The following is an 18,319-nucleotide window of genomic DNA, read 5'->3' on the forward strand; positions in this document are numbered from 1 at the left end:
GACTATTGTAGAACGCAGCCTAGACTTTAGAGCTGCAACTAACGATTATTTTTTCTGTCGACTAATCTAACGATTATTTATATTACAATAAATAATGAATCTAATGTTCTTTTTTTTTTAATTAACTAATGAATCCTTTGGATAACTTTACAAAAAAATATATAAGTACAACTTCTAATATAATACTTCAACCTTTATTCATTTTCAACCAATGTGGTTTAAGTTTTTACAGTATGAAATAATAGAGACAAAGAAAATTATTTTACTGTGGTAAATGAGATTATGATAGCGTTTATAATTAAACCACTGTAGCCATAAATTTACAGTTGTCTGAGACATCATGAAATGCTCCTTAGCATCACAAACCATAAAATGTAGTCAGGGTTCTGCTATGGTTGAGCTTGGTTTCCAGAGATCTGGAGCTGATTCTGGGTTGCTCGGTGGTTTGTGACTGTTGTCTCGCGGCGCGCTGTCTTTTAAGGGGCTGTTCACATATCACGACGTAATCGATGACATCGCGTCATTGCAGCACTACTACACTTAACTTTGAAACTTTGAAACTGTCAGCAAATCTTTTTTTTACTTTTTTTCTATTGTTTTACATGTTATTGTTAAGAAATACAGGCATGTAAATATGATCAGGGGAGTGTCGGCTCCTTATAACAATAAGGCCGGCCGCGGAGAAAACACGCTCTGGCGGCACAGACGTTGGCGGAACTCACAAATAACGGTGTGCTAAGCGAATACGTTTTGAGAAAGCGCTGAGAAGCGCTTCGTGTTTTCGTTTCACCACCAAAAAAAAAAAAAAAGTGGGGAAGTCGTGGCCTAATGGTTAGAGGGTTGGACTCCCAATCGAAGGGTTGTGGGTTCTAGTCTCGGGCCGGACGGAATTGTGGGTGGGGGGAGTGCATGTACAGTTCTCTCTCCACCTTCAATACCACGACTTAGGTGCCCTTGAGCAACGCATCGAACCCCCAACTGCTCCCCGGGCGCCGCAGCATAAATGGCTGCCCACTGCTCCGGGTGTGTGCTCACATTGTGTGTGTGTGTGTTCACTGCTCTGTGCGTGTGCATTTCGGATGGGTTAAATGCAGAGCACAAATTCTGAGTATGGGTCACCATACTTGGCTGAATGTCACTTCACTTTCACTTTTCACTTTCACTGAATGGGATCCTCATCTTGTGGAATACATGGCTCCAGCAAGAACTGTTCCCACTCGTCTCAGCTGGACTCTCTGTAATTATCGCTGAAGAACTGGCTCAGCAGACGCAAGAAGAGGAGCATTCTCCAAGTTAGCTGTGTTTATTCGTTGCTTTAGAGATGCTGCAACAAGGTCACTTTCTGTGATTCTCCACGGCAGATGTATGCAAGCAAAAATAATGAATGAATTAGAACTGCGGTCCTCTACAGTACTTCAAATATGCCGTGGAGAATTAGGTTTTATTGTGAACCTTTTTTTTTTTTCGAAATTCGAATATCATTTTTATTTATCGAATAATTAGAGCAGAAAGAATATTCGAATGTTCTACTATCCGTGCACACCCCTACTGCATGACTTAGAATTCTCTTTGTCAGTTGGAAGAAGCATATCATGAAAACAATGATTTCTGTTTAACTGTATTTAACACGTGGTTGTGGGCTGTCAGTACACCAGAGAATCCCATATTATAATGTTAAAGACAAAAAGGAGCGTAAAGATTGTCCGTACAACCTGATAATGAATGGTATATGGAATCATGTGGACTATTTTATGGTTTTATTTATTTTAATAATTAATTTTAAGTACAAGTATATGCCAGTGTCTTTTGGTTTTTGGAAAAGAACAGCCTGGGCAATACAAGTTTTATAATAACACCAGGAAGAGTAAATAATGACAGTTTGAACTTCTATATAAATATTTTCTATAAAATAAAGGTATTATAAACATCAACATCATTATTTTCAGCTTTGAATTTGTAAATTTGATTTCACAATGAGGTAATTGATGTAATTAATGTAATATAACTTGCTACAGTTATCATATTCACCACACATATAATATAGTGTGTTTGTAATAGTGTACAAAAGTACCAATGATTAGGGATGCACCAATCATGATTTTTCATGGCCGATTCCGATACCGATTTTTTTACAAGCAAACTGGCCGATTCCGATACCGATTTCCGATTTATTTTTATTTTATTTTTTTCTTTTAAGCAACAAACAAGAAAGAAGGAAAGTGTGCATAAACAAGATATTTAGTATTTAATAGGCCAAACTTGCTTTTGGCTATTGAAAACAATAACTGTAACCATCTGAAATTAACAGCATTAACTGTACAGTAAGTAGTAGGGCTGCACGATATTGGGAAAACTTTACATTGCGATATTTTATTTTTCTGCGATATATATTGCGATATGAAATAAAAAAATATTCTTACAAACAAAAATGGGGTGAGCAAACTTACATTCTCATTGTAAATGATTTAAACAGCGACACCATCGTGTCAATTGATTAATATGCGCGAGACACTGAAGACACTGCGTGCGGCCGGGCTTGCTTTGTGCGTGCGCTCTCTCTCTCAGGCCGGTGACAGGTGCAATATAAATAGGCGTCGGCTCTATTTCTAGCATGCACGTGTTTTCTGCCGCGCCTGAGACGCGCGTCTCATGCAGGCAGTCTGAAAGCTATAACCTGTTAACATGGGAGCCGAATTAAAAACGGACACGCCACGCAGCTGAGACGCTTGCGCCACGCATCTAGTGTATCGCCGGTCGCTCGCTCGCTCTCTCTCTCTCTCTCTCTCTCTCTCTCTCTCTCTCTCTCTCTCTCTCTCTCTCTCTCTCTCTCTCTCTCGCGTGCGCTCTTTGGCCCATACAGTTAGGCCGGTGACACACTGGCTGCGTGGCGTGAGCGCCGCTTGTCTGAAGCATCCCAGAAGCGTGGCGGATTCTGTGTCTTTACACACCAGAAGCGTGCCTGTCGCGGCGCTGGCGCGCTGCTGCTGTAGAGGGAGACCGTTGACAGACCAGGGTCATGTCTTCATTACAACAATACATACGCGCGTCTCACGCAGGCGGTCTGTAAGCTCTAACCTGTTAACATGGGAACCGAATTAAAAACCGCCACGCCACGCGGCAGAGACACTTACGCCACGCATCCAGTGTGTCACCGGCCTTAATGAATAACGGATCAACTACGACAGCATACATTGCACATCCTGCGATGTGACTATCGTGGATTTGTACATTGCGATATCGATGCTTAAACAACACATCGTGCAGCCCTAGTAAGTAGCCTACAATTCAATACAAACATAGATGGTACAGACATCAGCATTTAGCTTTTGTTTTGAATCGGGTTGAAACTACAGAGAACTGGCCTTAAATGAAAAGATTAACTGTGACCATGTGAAATTAAAGACAATAACTGCATAGTTCTATAATCCAAACGCCACAATCAACACACATTCAATAAGATGTTTCTTAATCAGCATTCAGTATTTTAGTTTTTAAATTTGGTTTTAAATAAAAAAAAGGTCTTTACCATTGAGACTAAATAAAAGTATGCTATATAAATACATTTTCCAAAATGTTAAAATCAAATAATGTTGGTGCAAATAAATCAAAGATGCAAAGTGTTTCATTCATCCAATTAAAAAAAAAATATATATATATATATATATATATATATATATAGGGTAATGATTCACATCTATATTTTTTTTACTTGAGCCAATGAAAAATAAATAACTTATTGTCTCAAAAAAAAAATATATAGATGTGAAGCATTACCATAAAATGTTTTAATTGGATGAATTTCAGTATGCTACAGCAGGTGATTTTTAAATCAAATTAAGTCTATGTAATTTTAAGGTAAACTAAAAATAATCATCCTAATGCAGAATTGATGTTTATTTCTGGCTTTTCAAACGTGTATGCAAGTTCTAATTAAAAACAAAAAACATTTCAGTTTTGTCACAGTTTATTCTGTTTAGTTTCTCATCCAATACGTGAGAAGTTGAGCTGAACATCTCTTCACGGTCTACTCGTGTTCAGGGCGCAGACCGGTACAGATTCGCTCGTGCAGCTTCATCTGTGCCTCTGACATGAAACTCTGCATTTCCAATACTGATCGGCTGCCTGTGTCCTGGGCACAGATTTCGAAATACTTCCACACAAATGACATAGCGAACGATTACAATGTAGTCCGTGCACGCGAGCGCACTTCCGGAAAAATCGGCAAAGAAAAGACCAAAAACCGGCCGATTGCCGATCACGTATTTTAAGCAAAAACCGGCCGGTTCCGATTTATGGCCGGTCAACCTGTGCATCCCTACCAATGATACCAATCGACTAGTTTTTAGATATAATTGGTATGTTGGTTAATGTTTATTTAGGTCTATTTCATCTATTTATTGAAATTTATTTTGTGTGGATTTGTTTTATGTGAGTGGTTCTGGCATTGAAAAATATCTCTCTATATACTGTAAAATGTATTATAAAATCAAGTAGAAGTTAGGGGTGGGCGATATCTCTATGTAAAATATATCGAAAAATATATATATTTTTAAACACAATATGGATTTTGACATATCGTATATATCGATATATTGTTTATATTTAATTCTGATTCCGCCACTTTGCTTGTTTGCCTTCTCTGTGCTGTGCTTGCCCCCCGCCTCCTTGATTTTCTCCCCCTTCCCCTGGCGTGTACAGAACTAGTAAAAAAAAAATAGGACAACTGGCTGCATTATATGGAGATACTTCGGTTTTAAGACGTCGGGCGAAAAGCAGGCAGATGTCTACTGTAGGGTCCTATGATTTCCGCGATGCAGAAAATGTGGACGGAATCGCGGATACAGTCATAAAAACGGAATTTACATTTTAACGTGGAATGTCACGGAATTTGTCAAATTTTGAATTAATTAATCAAAAGTAGTTCATTTGCACTTAAATCAAATCGCGATATGGACTAATATCTGGAAATATTAAGCCAGAAAAGTCTATTTAAAAATGAATCCTGCATGTTCTGCGTGTCTGTGTTAATGAATGGAACAGAAGCGCACCTTCGTCTATTAGGCGGTGACACACTGGATGCGTGGCGCAAGCGTCTCAGCTGCGTGGCGTGTCTGTTTTTAATTTGGCTCCCATGTTAACAGGTTAGAGCTTGCAGACTGCCTGCGTGAGACGCGCGCATGCTAGAAATAGAACCGACGCCTATTTTTCATGCGACACGCGCATGTGCTGGAACCGTTTCCAGGCAAAATATAATGGGAAAATATGTTTATTTGTCATTTTGTACACAATTGCATATTAATTCATGACATTTTGGTATTTGAAAGTCTAGGTTGACATAAATTCAGATATAAATGTATTTTAAAAAATAATTAAATAATTATCGATTTTAAAATATTGCACCTGTCAAACATAGTCTATTTTGTCTTCAATACTGTTGACGGTGTCCTTTTTCAGTAGGCGTAGGTGTGTAAAAAAAAGTTGATATTGTTGTCATGAAGACAAGATCCTGGTCAGTCGGCGGCCTCTCTCTATATTTCACCTACAGCAGCAGCAGCGTGCCAGCGCCGCGTCATGCACGCTTCTGGTGTGTAAAGACACAGAAAACGCGAGGCAGCCGCCACGCTCCTGACACACAGCAGAGACGCCACGCAGCCAGTGTGTCACCGGCCTTACACACACACTGAAATGCGTGTGATGCTCCGGTGATGTAAGCGTCTTTCGTCTAACTAAATAATGACGTGAACACATGAGGAACATCTCCAGAACTGCTCTGAGAGTCACTTCATGAGCTTTTGACCGTTTGATTTGAGTAAAACTAGCGTCATATATCACATCATATACTGTAGTATCACATACACAGAACTGTAAGGTAAACCCGTCAAAATAAAAGTATTTGCCAGAAATCTATTACTATTGTTCACCAGAATGTACATAGCCCACTACTACTACTATTTAAATGAAAAGAACATAATTTTTTAAGGAATAATCACACAACATTTCTTCTTTCCATATTTTATTTTTAATAGTAAATCCCCTTTGTTTCCCCCAAAAAATTAAGTTTGCTTAATTTTAAATAATTACAAGATAACTTAAATTAATGTTTTATGCCTTCATTTGATAACCAGAAAAATGTAAATACACAGAATTTCTGAAGGGAAAAAACATTTCACATAAGGCTATTTAAATATATATTTTTTTAACTAATTAAGTTGTTTTTATACATTTAAATAATTTCACATGCTATTATTCACAGAATTAGGTAACAATAAAACATATGGTGAAGAAAAAAATAAAACGTTTCATAGGGCCCTAAACATGTAATATTTTGCATATTTGTTTTTGAATTAGTTTTTGGGGGTTATTTTTCCTGTAAAGATATGGAGATATATATCGTATTTCGAGATATAGCAAAATATATCGAGAGATTTTTTTTTGCTCCATATCGCCCAGCCCTAGTTGAAGTGAGTAGGGAAATATGATTATTTTTACACTTTTTATTAGATTACAAGTAACAATATCCAAATGTATATCCCCTTTAATTAAGCCAAAGCCTCAGGAAAGAGGAGACCTTGAGATTTCTGGAGCCAAACAAATCAGGCAATGAGCGATGGTGAGTGACAGCTAGTAACCAAGGGCCGAAAACATGTTTCCCTTTAATTGTCTTTCGTATAACATGCGAGCATGCATCATGGGTGCATATGTCTGTGATTGAAGGAAACTCTGGGAGTAAAATGAGGCACAGTCTTCGTTGACTTTCACAAGGTCACTTTGCCTTCGGCGCTCTGATATTCTTCTTCAGCTTGCACAACCGGAAAACTAATGAGATCAACAGATTAAGAAGCAGAAATTAGCCCCACTTGTGTGAAATTGATAAGCTTGTAATATTAAAGAAAAATCTCTATTATCTAGACTGTGAACCTTTACAAAAGCAATCCCTTCGTTCAAACAGATTGGATCTAATCTCAAAGAAATTCCTCATTTGACTACATTCTAAAACATGGAGGGAATTCAAATCATATACATAGTTGAGCCATAGTTGAGCCAGTTTAGACCGCGCTCAGACTATTGATGAGCAACGGGAACAGTGCAGATGTATTTTATTTTTTATATAATTTCTTTTATATTCTATCCACTAGCTAACAAACTTTTCAGTAATAAAATGTCAATACAATTAAAATGTTATGTTATTATATTACTAATTTATATATATTTTTTTCATAATTTCCTATTATTTGAACAGCAAATAAAAAACTTTTAATTAAATTCACCCTTTTTTTTTAACCTATTTAAAGGTATACTGCAGCCAAAAAAGAAAATTGTGTGTTTTTTTTAGGTACTCTAAACAATATCTCTATTTCTTGATGTTAATGTAAAGCTTTTATTACTTTTTTTTTTTTTTAACAGTGTAAAAATAAATATATAAATGCACTTTCATTTAAAAAGTTAATATCGTTAATATACCTGCATGTTTTATTTTTGTTTTATGTTTTTATTTTGTTTTTATTTTTGTGGTTGTTTTTAAAAGTGTTTAAAGTGTTTCTTAGTTTTTTGTTAATACAATAAAAGACAATGGAATCCAATGTTGTGTGCAATGAAACATTCTTAAAAACAACTTTTGGTTTCCCCATAAGAAAGAAAGATTGTTACACCATCAGGGTGAGTAAATGATGGCAGAATTTTCTTTTTTGGATGAACCATCCCTATAACACTTATTGCAGAATTAAATGCTTTGTGTCTAATTTGATCATGTGAAATTCAACATTCTTTGGTGCATCAAATCTGAAATAATGCATCCAAAGATGCCATTTTTTGAGAGCTACAGTGGAGTAAAAAAAAATAATAATTTTTGGGGAAGAAATTATATTAAAGTACATTCTGTAATTTTTTTTTTAACTTTTGTCTGAAAATCCACCTTTTATGAATTCAGAGTTTCAGATGGTTTTGATTTTAGTTATTGAGTTGCCACTAGGCTGGGAGTCTTAACAGCTATATCATAAGTCAATCCCTTGTGTCAGAGTTTATGTTATGGATATTTATATAGAATCACAGATCCTGCAACCTATTTATTTATTTTTTCTTTTTGCCCTCAAACTAATCAAAAGATTGCTGTGGATGTTGCAGAGGCTCGTGGCCTTTCACATCGTACAATGTCCTGAAACCTTTCAGACGCTTTAATGATGTCTTGAACGAAGCTGTCAGAAGAAACAAATGGCAGGCCTCAAACCCCGAGTCCACAATAAGATCAGAGAGCAGCGGACTTGCCATCACAACATGTTTCAGCCCTGCAGTTAATGATGGAGCATGTGTTTGCCAATTGCTGTGCCAGGGAGGACTAATAGCCTGGTCAGTCTTAAAGATCAGTGTGCCGCGAAGGGACGAAAAAGGTTGGAAAAGAACGAGAAACAACTAAAAGGGGCCGAAAAAAAGCTACGACCTTTTGAAAATGCGCTGCTCTGAGAAAAATGTTTGATGTGGTAACTTTAGCAAGCTTGGATTCCTTATTAGTTCCAAGACAAGGGAGTGTAAAGTTGAAAGAACAGTGGTCTCCGCTCGCCTCGGCCTGCTAATTCCTCATTAAAAGAGCAAGGGACAAGCGAGAACCTTTGATATATTTTTTTTTTCCCCAGAGTTTGCTATTCATATATGAATGTTCATTTAAATTGTTTGTTTAGAAGGCCGTGGGGACGATATCTGTTTGTAAAGTTTTTGATTGATGGTAAAATTGGATGAACCTAGATGATTACGGAACTTCTTTGTAGGGTTTAACCTAATTGCTATCACTGTTTAATTTGAATACTCCGGGGTTGTGTTTTTGTAAACGAAAAAAACACTTTTGAAATCAATGGCGTGGCTGGCCAAATTTGCTGTGCATATCCTTGATAAACCATGTAAACAATGACATCATGCACATTGTTATACTTGTATGAATAGTCACATGACCTGCTTTTTCGTTGTTTAGTGTGTGCAGAGAACGTTTCTGAAACGCAGTGAAAACGCCAGTGTAGACGAGGATAATTTTCATTTTAAAAGACCGTTTTAAAACAAAAACGTATTGGTGTAAACAGGGCTTTAATATGAATTGGAAAAAGTTTTCAGTTTCAGCACGTTTAGTGTCTTATATTATTGATGTATTTTTATGTATTTATTTATATATTTGATAAGTCTATCTGGCTTTAACCAATGTTCCCTCTAATTTTTTTCAGCACTGAGCAAATTCTTTTTTTTTCTGAGCGCACATTTCAGTACTGTGAGCTAGAGGTCTTCACAGTGCACCCGAGACCCGTCGACCCCGGACCCGACCCGGGACCCGTACGGGTTCGGGTCTATATTTTAAATCATCAGCCGGGTCCGGGTCGGGTCCGAATCTATTACCTCGGGTCCCGGGTCTGTTTAACATTGTGTGTAATACCCGTGCGATCGCCGATCGGAGTAATCGGACTCGAAGAACACCCGGCCGTGATCAAAGACTGCTTGTGTTTTTTGTAACTTGCATCTTGTAAAATTAGGAAAAGAAAAGAGTGAGCCAAAATAAGTGATCTCTCTCTCTCTCTCTTGCTCGCAGACTCAGAGTTAATAAGTGCACTCACAGTATTAATGCTTGCAGACTTGACACACTCATATTTAATATATTTCAATTCAGCAACACAATCTGAGGTGAACTGTCACATGAATGTTTTCTATTATGCTCAAATTGCATTAAAGCATTTAAGGTTGATACAGCTAGCACGCATGTGCAGTCTCGAGCGCATTTCATGTTTCGATGGCAACCAGTGAGGGACACTTCGACTGCCAAACCGCGTTTTACATTTTCTCCCATTTTTAGAATATTATAAATGAACCGTTTAATCTTAAAGTTTTAGTGGTTCAGATTCAGACTCGATGCAGAGCAGAGAGCACAGACAGAGATCAGATGATAATAGTAAATAAATAACATCATCGGCCATGGCATTGCACGAGCGATCGTTATTATAGTTCAAAAGGCAAACAGTGTAAGTTATTATGCGAATTAACTCGAGTCAGAATGTACATGTGCACAGTAGCATTTGTCATCCGTCACCGTGACATCAAGTGGACTTTTGAAGCTGAAATAATGAGTGGATTCAGCTTGGACTTGGAATAACGAGAGGAATAACATGAGTAACTTTCTTGTCGGAGGATTGTAATGCATCACAGGCAGTCAGGTACAAGGAAGAGAGACTACGCCTCTTTAAATTAGGTAAGACAAAAAGCTGTATTCTTCGCAACAGGTTTATTGACTTGTAATAGCAATTTAAGGTGGAATATGTGAACGTCGGGTCCAGTCGGGTCTGTGTCTTCCCGGCGGGTTCGGGTCCAGATTTCAAATAATATACGCGTCCGGGTCGGGTCCGGGTGGACATTTCTCGGATCTACATGGGTCCGGGTCCAGCTTTTAAAATATTAGATGGGTCCGGGTCGGTTTGGTGTAGTACATTACGGGTCTCTGTCGGTTTCAGGCACAAATTTTTGGACCCGTGAAGACCTCTACTGTGAGCAATTTGCAACCACACAACCTGCCGAAAATGACTACAAGCCTGCGTTAGCCAAAGAGATGACAGCAAATGCATCAATATATTTACAAGGTTGATATTTATTCAATATCCTTTATAAGTTGGACTTTGGGAAGATTTTAATGATGGTGTTTTACCGGTCAGTTTAGTTGAACTTAAAGGATCTTTGGTTGATACGGTTTCAATAAGGTTTAGAGAGGTTATTATGACTGATAATGATATATAAAAAAATAAAAGTATCCAAGATGTTTAGTCATTTCTCAGCAGGTACAACATTTAATTGCAACTTGATTGAAAGAAAAATGCTAATGCAGTGCTTAACAATAATAGGCCTATTAAATTGACATGGTGTAAATTTTCCTAAAGGTAGCCTATGTAAAAAAAATTAATAACTGCAACAAACTAGTGCAACACACTAGGTTACAAAACATGTTATTTGAATGTCATTGAGGATGATAGGCCTATCTGGCTATGTGGCTCATCTTGGCTGCAGGCCTATAGAAGACACATCTCTCCAAAGAACAGCATCTGAAAAACAGGTTAACCAAAAGAGAAACATCATTTCTCTTCAAAACACAAAATCATTTTTACATTAAACAACTGCTAAAACAGAATTAACCTACATGATTCAATGACTAAACATAATTATGTCAAAATGTTGTTGCAGTAATCAAGATCACTTTGATCTATATTAGGCCTAATAGGTCTAATTGAAAATATTGGAAATAAATTTCTACCTCAAATCTTCTGTCGTCTGTCTTTGGCCCCTTTCCAGTGGTTGTAGACCTTGTCAAGGTCTATAGGAACCTCTTTTTGCCTTGATTTAATTCTCATCAGTTGGTCCAAATGGAAAACTTCAAGAAGGTTGCGCGATTTTGTCTTAATGGCATTCATTAGACTGAAACCGCATTCACAGTCGGCGCTGGATGCTTGGAATGTGCCACAACTGTCAATAAGTTTTGCCAGATCTGGAAAATGCTCACTTTTCAGCGACCAGGTTACAATCAGAAAATGATCTGAGCAGTCCGATTTTCCTTTTTTCATTAACCATGCACTTGAATTCGTTGTATTGTTGACAAATGCGCCCTGTGACCGAATCGTCTGCTTCATCCATAAGCGCTTCAAGCTTCTTCGCCAGACTGGTCACGTCATTCAGGCCATGATCAAATTCACCAACTGCATGATCCAACGTGTCCGGCTCAAACGCAGCCAACTCTTTGAGCACATTTTCAGGGAAGCGGGCATCCAAGTGCCCACAAACTTTATGGACAAACAGAAGAATGTCCCATATGTTCACTGCACTCTCACTTTCCAAAACTGTGAGCGCTCTCCTAAATATTGCGCTCGTAGTTTCTGTATTTTCGCTCTGCCAATGCAGTGCCCATCCATGACCGTAAGATTACTGCGCTGTAAGCAGGTGCACAGCTGAGCAAGTTCCTCTAGCACTTCTGCTAGCACAGTGATTGCAAATTTGTACTTAGTGTCGTTTAGTTTTCTATGACAATATTTCACAATGGGGTCAGAGTCAGCATCTTTTGCACAGTATTCGGTCAACGCACTGAAATTTCGCCCACTGTATGACTGCTGGGGCACGCCAAGAGTAATGTAGGATACTTGTATGTAAACATTCTAACATACGTCCGGCTTGGTTGTCACATCTCAGTATTTTAAATGTTTATTACATCGTCTTGATGCTCAGATGTTTAACCCTGGGGAAAAAAAAATAGTTTGTGCGGTCTGAAAAATGTATGCGGTCTGAAAAATCTATTGCGCGACTACTTCGACTGGCCTGCGCGGCCGCGCACGCGCGCAGCTTAGAGGGAACATTGGCTTTAACTATTTTCTTGTAATTGTTTGGCGCTTGGATAATTCACCCAAAATTAGTAATCTGATGCGTATTTAAAAGCCTTCTGCTTTTTACATAATATAAAGGAGAAAGTTTTTACACGTATGCCAAGGTCCGTGTACAGTGCGAGTGACGCAAATTTCATCACCAGAATAGTGCACACCCTGTACAATGGCACTTTTATTGATCATAACTTCTGGAGAGAAATAGAACTGACGCCGGACAGAGATGAAGCTTTGAATAACAGATCCACAGAAGTTTGGTCTTTTCCTTACATTGAGCTGTCGATTGACTTCAGAAGTCATCTGAACTACTTTTTATGGTAGTCTCATTAAATAAAAAAAAATAAAAAACGGCAATACAGCAGACATAATTTTATGTTTGGGTGAACAGTTTCTTTAAAAACTGTTTCGATATCACATGCCTCTCTTTCCTTATTCAATCACTGCCTGTAGAAACTTGTTTAAATCCAAATGGGTTTCCCGCATGGAATATGTCTGATCTCATTTGGGTTACTCATAACCCTGATTTATGAGAACCAGGCATAGAAAATACCCTAGACCTTGTGATCCCTGCCTGATATTTAAAAATTAATTAACCCCTGACTGCAGCATTGCTGTCTCTTCCTATCTTTGCCCGTCAATCTCTCTTTCCATCTTCCACCTTCCCAGTCTTGAGGTGTCTGTTTTCTATCTCTCATTGCATGGGGATTAATATCTTAATTATCTCCTCTGGCTAAACATTTACAATAAGACCATAGATTATGCATATGGATGTAACAGCCTTTATATAACATTTTCACCTGCTGCTATGCATTGGTAATTGATTCTATCAGATCTGTTTTCCACACTGAGTTTGCAGTGATTTAAATGTATATTTAATTGCACTCTCTGAAGATCTAATCTGGCATTTAATTAAAAAAATGTTATCCTTGAAACTACAGTTCTTCAAGGGACAGATTTCCATGAGCAATGTTATCTGATATCCCGCTAAATGTTTCGAAATAACAACATTTTTGGCTTTGCAACTGGTCATAGCTTTTAGAAATCTGATTATAAAGTAAATATTGTTGGTGACAGTAAAATGTGAGCAGAACTGAGTTGAACAAATTGAGCTTTTCAATTTTCCCCTTAAGGCTGTGTAAAGGTTTTTGGGGATTTTTAGATAAAGATGCACTCAAACAAACAGTGATTTCATAATTTTTTGGTGAAGAGTTACAAGCTGCGAATGATCAAAGAGACTTGTTTCAACTTGTACTTAATATTCGTTACATGGTTTTACTGTTCCCTCCTCTGCGAAGCTTCTTTGAATAGATATTGGATTTGATGGGAGTTTGCAAATAGTTGTACATATATTGTACATGGAATAATGCCGGGACATTCCCTTGCATAAATACTAGTCCCCTAGATCTGCTTATAGTATTAAATGCAGAAGTGTTGGGAATGAGATAACTGTGAGCATTGCGGAAATCTGGAAGATGGTGATGGATGATGCACTGTCCTCTGAGAAAAAAGAACAAGTATTTAAAAGTCCTTAAAAATTAACTGTTTTTAAATGTTCCAGGACATCCTGTGTAAGAAGAAGGATAAGATTATATTTACACTTTATTGATGCATATACTTATATCATGCATCATAATTTACAATCTAGTATATGTTGTGAATAACTATATACATTAGTGTATACACACACACAGACACTTGTACACTAGTGTTTCCAAAGGTTTCCTTGCAATGCATTTATTTGTTTTTGAACTGTCTTATTTAAATCTGGGTTTGTAAAATCCTCGATTGAATTATAGCTTGATAATGTGGTATAGCACAATGCAATGGTTTTTCTGTGCTTCTGTGATTGCGTTTGCTTCTAGTGAAAGAGGCTGTCTTGTTTTGTTCCATTTGACTGTGACATTGATTGTGTGTGCTTGTCCTGTGCATCCCTCTCACAAGTCAGATTCTGACCCCGCGCTTTAATCTTCAACTGCCCCAATGAGATGACACACTCAGCTGCCTGACAGCATTCTGAGTCTTTCTCTCTCTTGTACTCATTCTTCCTCCACTGTCCTCCACGTCTTTTGTCCTTTGCCTCAGTGTTTTTTCACTGTCCCTCTTTCTTTGGGAACAAGGCTTCAGCTTGTAGATGTTGCTTTGGGTCCCTCTTATTGACAGAATTATATAGGCCCTTTAGGACAGGACAGCAAAGTTTTAATCTCTTTTTCAATATCTCAGAGGGCTGCACGATTATGACAAAAATCATAATTGTCTATTATTCCCTTGAAATTGTAATTGCGTTTATTACGATATCACAATTTACATTGAATGATGTTTATACCATTGTTTAATGCAACTCCATTTCATATGAAAATAAACAAGCTGAAAACGCTCTAACTGAAAAACTTTTAGTGCTTTTCTATAGTATTAAGCCTCAAATGGCAACTATACATTGGATTGGTTTCTTTAAATTATAAAAAAAAAAGTTCAAATATGAATGGTATTATAATGTTATACTTAAACAAATAATGGAAAAACCTTTAAGATAATGTGTAGAAAGAAAAAAATGCATCTTAAGCACGCAAAATAACGTAAGTGAATTTTGAACGATTAATTGCCGCTTTGGAAGATTACATTATTGTTGCATCCAGATCAATCTATCATCTCAATGTTTTTCAGCCTTTTGACAATATTAATTGCATATTTTGATATTAATGTATTTATTTACAGATAACATGCATTATTTTTGCAACCCATTTTACTTGTTATATTTCTGAGCAAAAATTTATAGGATGAGACTATTTAATCTACCAGGTATTTGTTAAATGAGTGTTTATTTCAGAATTTCAAATAGCCATTTGGTGTCATTTTAATAAAAAAAAAATTATATAGTATTTTTTAGAATAGTTTAGTTTAGATTTTATTGGAAGAAATTTCATATGCTTATTGCTTACCAAGGTTTATCAGTTATTATTGATGCTTAATTTATTAATGACGGTTCTTATTAGTATTGGTTAGTAACTGTTTTTGCTGCTTAATATTTTTGTGGAAACTTTAATAGTTTTACTTCTGTGTTCTGGGAATAGAAAGTTTAAAAGAACAGCATTTATTTGAAATTAAAATGTTTTCTAACATTGTGTTATATTACTGTCACTTTTGATCAATTTAATGCTTCCTTGCTTAATAAAAGTATTGTATTCTACTTAGTATTTTACTAAAAAAATACTTTAAGTCACACTTGAATATTTGGATATCAGTTCATTAGAACTGACAGTTTGAATTGAATTGAACATAATTGTTCCAGCAATCTTATCACAAATATATCTTAAACATTCAGTATATCACCCAGTCATATTGTCAAAAGAACATTCAGAATTATCAATCTCTAATATTGTCTATCTTTTTGCTTTTGTGAAACACTATACAAACTACAGAATTAACAGTGGCCAGTATTTAAACCAGTGGTGATTTGATGTGGATGTTTTTAATGCACCAAATCTCTCAAGCCTCTTGACATTCAAAGGCACCTGAGCCATCTTGATAGCATTTTCCTTGCATGTTGTTTTTTTCTTACCTTGTTATGTAGGCTTTTTATTTATTAGCAAGGGCTTTTAATACAGCTGGAGCCCAGCTTCCCACCATACACGCTACACTCGTACAAGATCTGCCCCTTACCATGTCGGCTCATTAGCTACGAAAAGGAGATTCAGTTAATTAAAATAATACCCCGTTAACACAGCTGCTTTGGTCAGCCAAATTAAACAGGGGGAGTGCTGCGCCGTCTGCTTCTCACTCAGCGAACATTGCTCCTCTGCCTTGGAACATGGCTAATTAGCTCAATAGGAGGAATATTTTAATAGCAATTAATGAGGCACGGGCCTATGCAAGCACTAATTTAAGAGCCCAGTTTGTGTGGGGGTGCATGCAGATGAATTCTGAAGCCCGATGAGATCGTTTTTGTCACCGCTTGTTACGATCAGCCTCGCATGCAGGATGTTGCTCATGGACTATTGATTTCCTTAAGATTTCCCAGCAAGCTGACTGCCCAGAGCAGTGGTGTTGGAGGAGATACTTTGAAGGTGTTGTTTGTCAAGCAGTAAGCTACTCATTATTAAAAGTAGCTGATTTGCAATCAAGTAAGCCTTTTGGTAGTTAGCTAGCATTGAAGTTCTCCTAGGCTGTATTTCTCAAAAGTATAGTAAGCCTAAGAAGTCCATTGAAATAGGGATGCATCGATCCGATACTCGGGAACTGTATCGGCTTCGATACTGGCATTATCTGTGGATTGGGTATCAGTCAGACGAGACCGATCCAAATCCGATATTGTGCGTATACTATTCTGTGTTAATGTTGAGCCCCACGAAAGGCACAAAAACATTATAACATTTCAATGCCTGTCAGCAATCTAACTGTGTGTTGCGTTCGGTTACCTCAGTCAAAACAATACAATGAGCAATGTGTTACATTTTACCAAATTTTTTGACATTTATTTGTAAATAAAATATTTCGCAAAATGTTATAAAATTATTGTGAATTATAGAATGTAGAGTATCTTTTGCTGCTTAATTATCCACTAACCTAGTTTATAATAGTATATTTGTCATAGATTATGATTATATATTTTGTCATTTGTTATTTTTAATTCAAATGAAGTTGTTTATATGTAGTAGATTGTGTTTAACACACAAAAGAGTGATGATCAGGTCAACACAGAAAAGTACAGAAATTCTACATTGTTTAAAAAAAAACAGCGCTGGTATCAGATTGGATCGGTATCGGATCAGTTCTGAAAAATGATGTCTGTGGTATCATATCCAGAGTTCTGTAACAACCATTAAAATATGTCCTGTCTGGAGTGGCGGAGTGCTACACCTGTGCATTCGGAGTAGCGGACACCTTTCACATGGTTTCATCAAATGAGCAGAAGAGCTATTGACAGACTTCTGCTATACTGCAACTTCAAAGCCAAATATATTACACGTGCTGTGTTATGTTCAACTTAGTAAGACGGGAGGCGAGGGGGAGGAGGTGGGCAGGAGTCGAGGAGGAACACAAGGAAAACGTGATGGAGTACAGTATGCAAGCAACTGTGCTTTCTCTCAGAAGAACAGATTGTTGACATGATTGGAACTGTGCTTTGGGTAAACAATTCATAAAAGCCCAATTATGCTGTGATTTTTTTGTTTTATATTTTAGCTGTTCTTTGTAAAGCTGCAGAAGATTCTCTGGACATTCATGTTTTGAGTTTCTGAATTCAGGGCTTGAATACAGTCACCGTGAGACTCAAATAACACCCACTGGCCATAAAAATCTGAATAGATGCAGAAATTAGATATTATTGTATAGCTTGACAATTACAGTTGTCTGTTAAGTGTTAATATATTTTTTACTGAAGCTGGAAGTATTCAAGGAGTTTTTTTTTTTTTTTTACACACACACACACATACACACATTGGGCCTCATTCATGAAACATGAGCAGAACAAATTTTTGTGTAAGTTGTTAGTAAAGCTGTTCTGATGTAAATTTTCGAATTCATGAAAATGTTCGTATTTTCAAAATGTTCGTTGGTACGAAATAAATGTACATCTGCTCCCTCCTATGTGTAAATGGTGCATAAAACTGAAACACAAACTGATGACACAGAATTTTGATGCACTGCCATAATAATTATAAGTTCATTTGCCCTCTTTTTTAATTTTATTCATTTATCTTTTTGAGTTGATAACTGTTAAACATATCGCTTGTATAATAATCATGATCAGGAGCATATGTTAATTTTACAGCCCTAGTACATGAATATCTGTTTTTCTTTCTCTAGTTACAGTACCATGCAGGTTTGGCCTCCAGTCTTCTTAACCAACAGTCCCTCAAACGCTCGGCCAATCAGATGGGAACATCTGCCAAAAGAAGACCCAAACTTCAGCCCAGCACTCTATCCCTTCCAACACAGTGAGT

At 37.1% G+C, this 18,319-nt stretch overlaps 1 protein-coding gene across 1 annotated transcript in view; it reads left to right on the plus strand.

Annotated features, from left to right (window-relative positions):
* The window catches only part of LOC128018906 (mediator of RNA polymerase II transcription subunit 27), a 56,965-nt gene that overhangs the window by 5,510 nt on the left and 33,136 nt on the right, over positions 1-18,319 (plus strand). Inside the window, exon 3 of the mRNA XM_052604773.1 lies at positions 18,183-18,313. Coding sequence (XP_052460733.1) covers positions 18,183-18,313 — 131 coding nt within the window. The remainder of the gene's footprint in view (positions 1-18,182; positions 18,314-18,319) is intronic.

This window comes from Carassius gibelio, chromosome A8, assembly GCF_023724105.1.
Source record: "Carassius gibelio isolate Cgi1373 ecotype wild population from Czech Republic chromosome A8, carGib1.2-hapl.c, whole genome shotgun sequence".
Taxonomy (NCBI): domain Eukaryota; kingdom Metazoa; phylum Chordata; class Actinopteri; order Cypriniformes; family Cyprinidae; genus Carassius; species Carassius gibelio.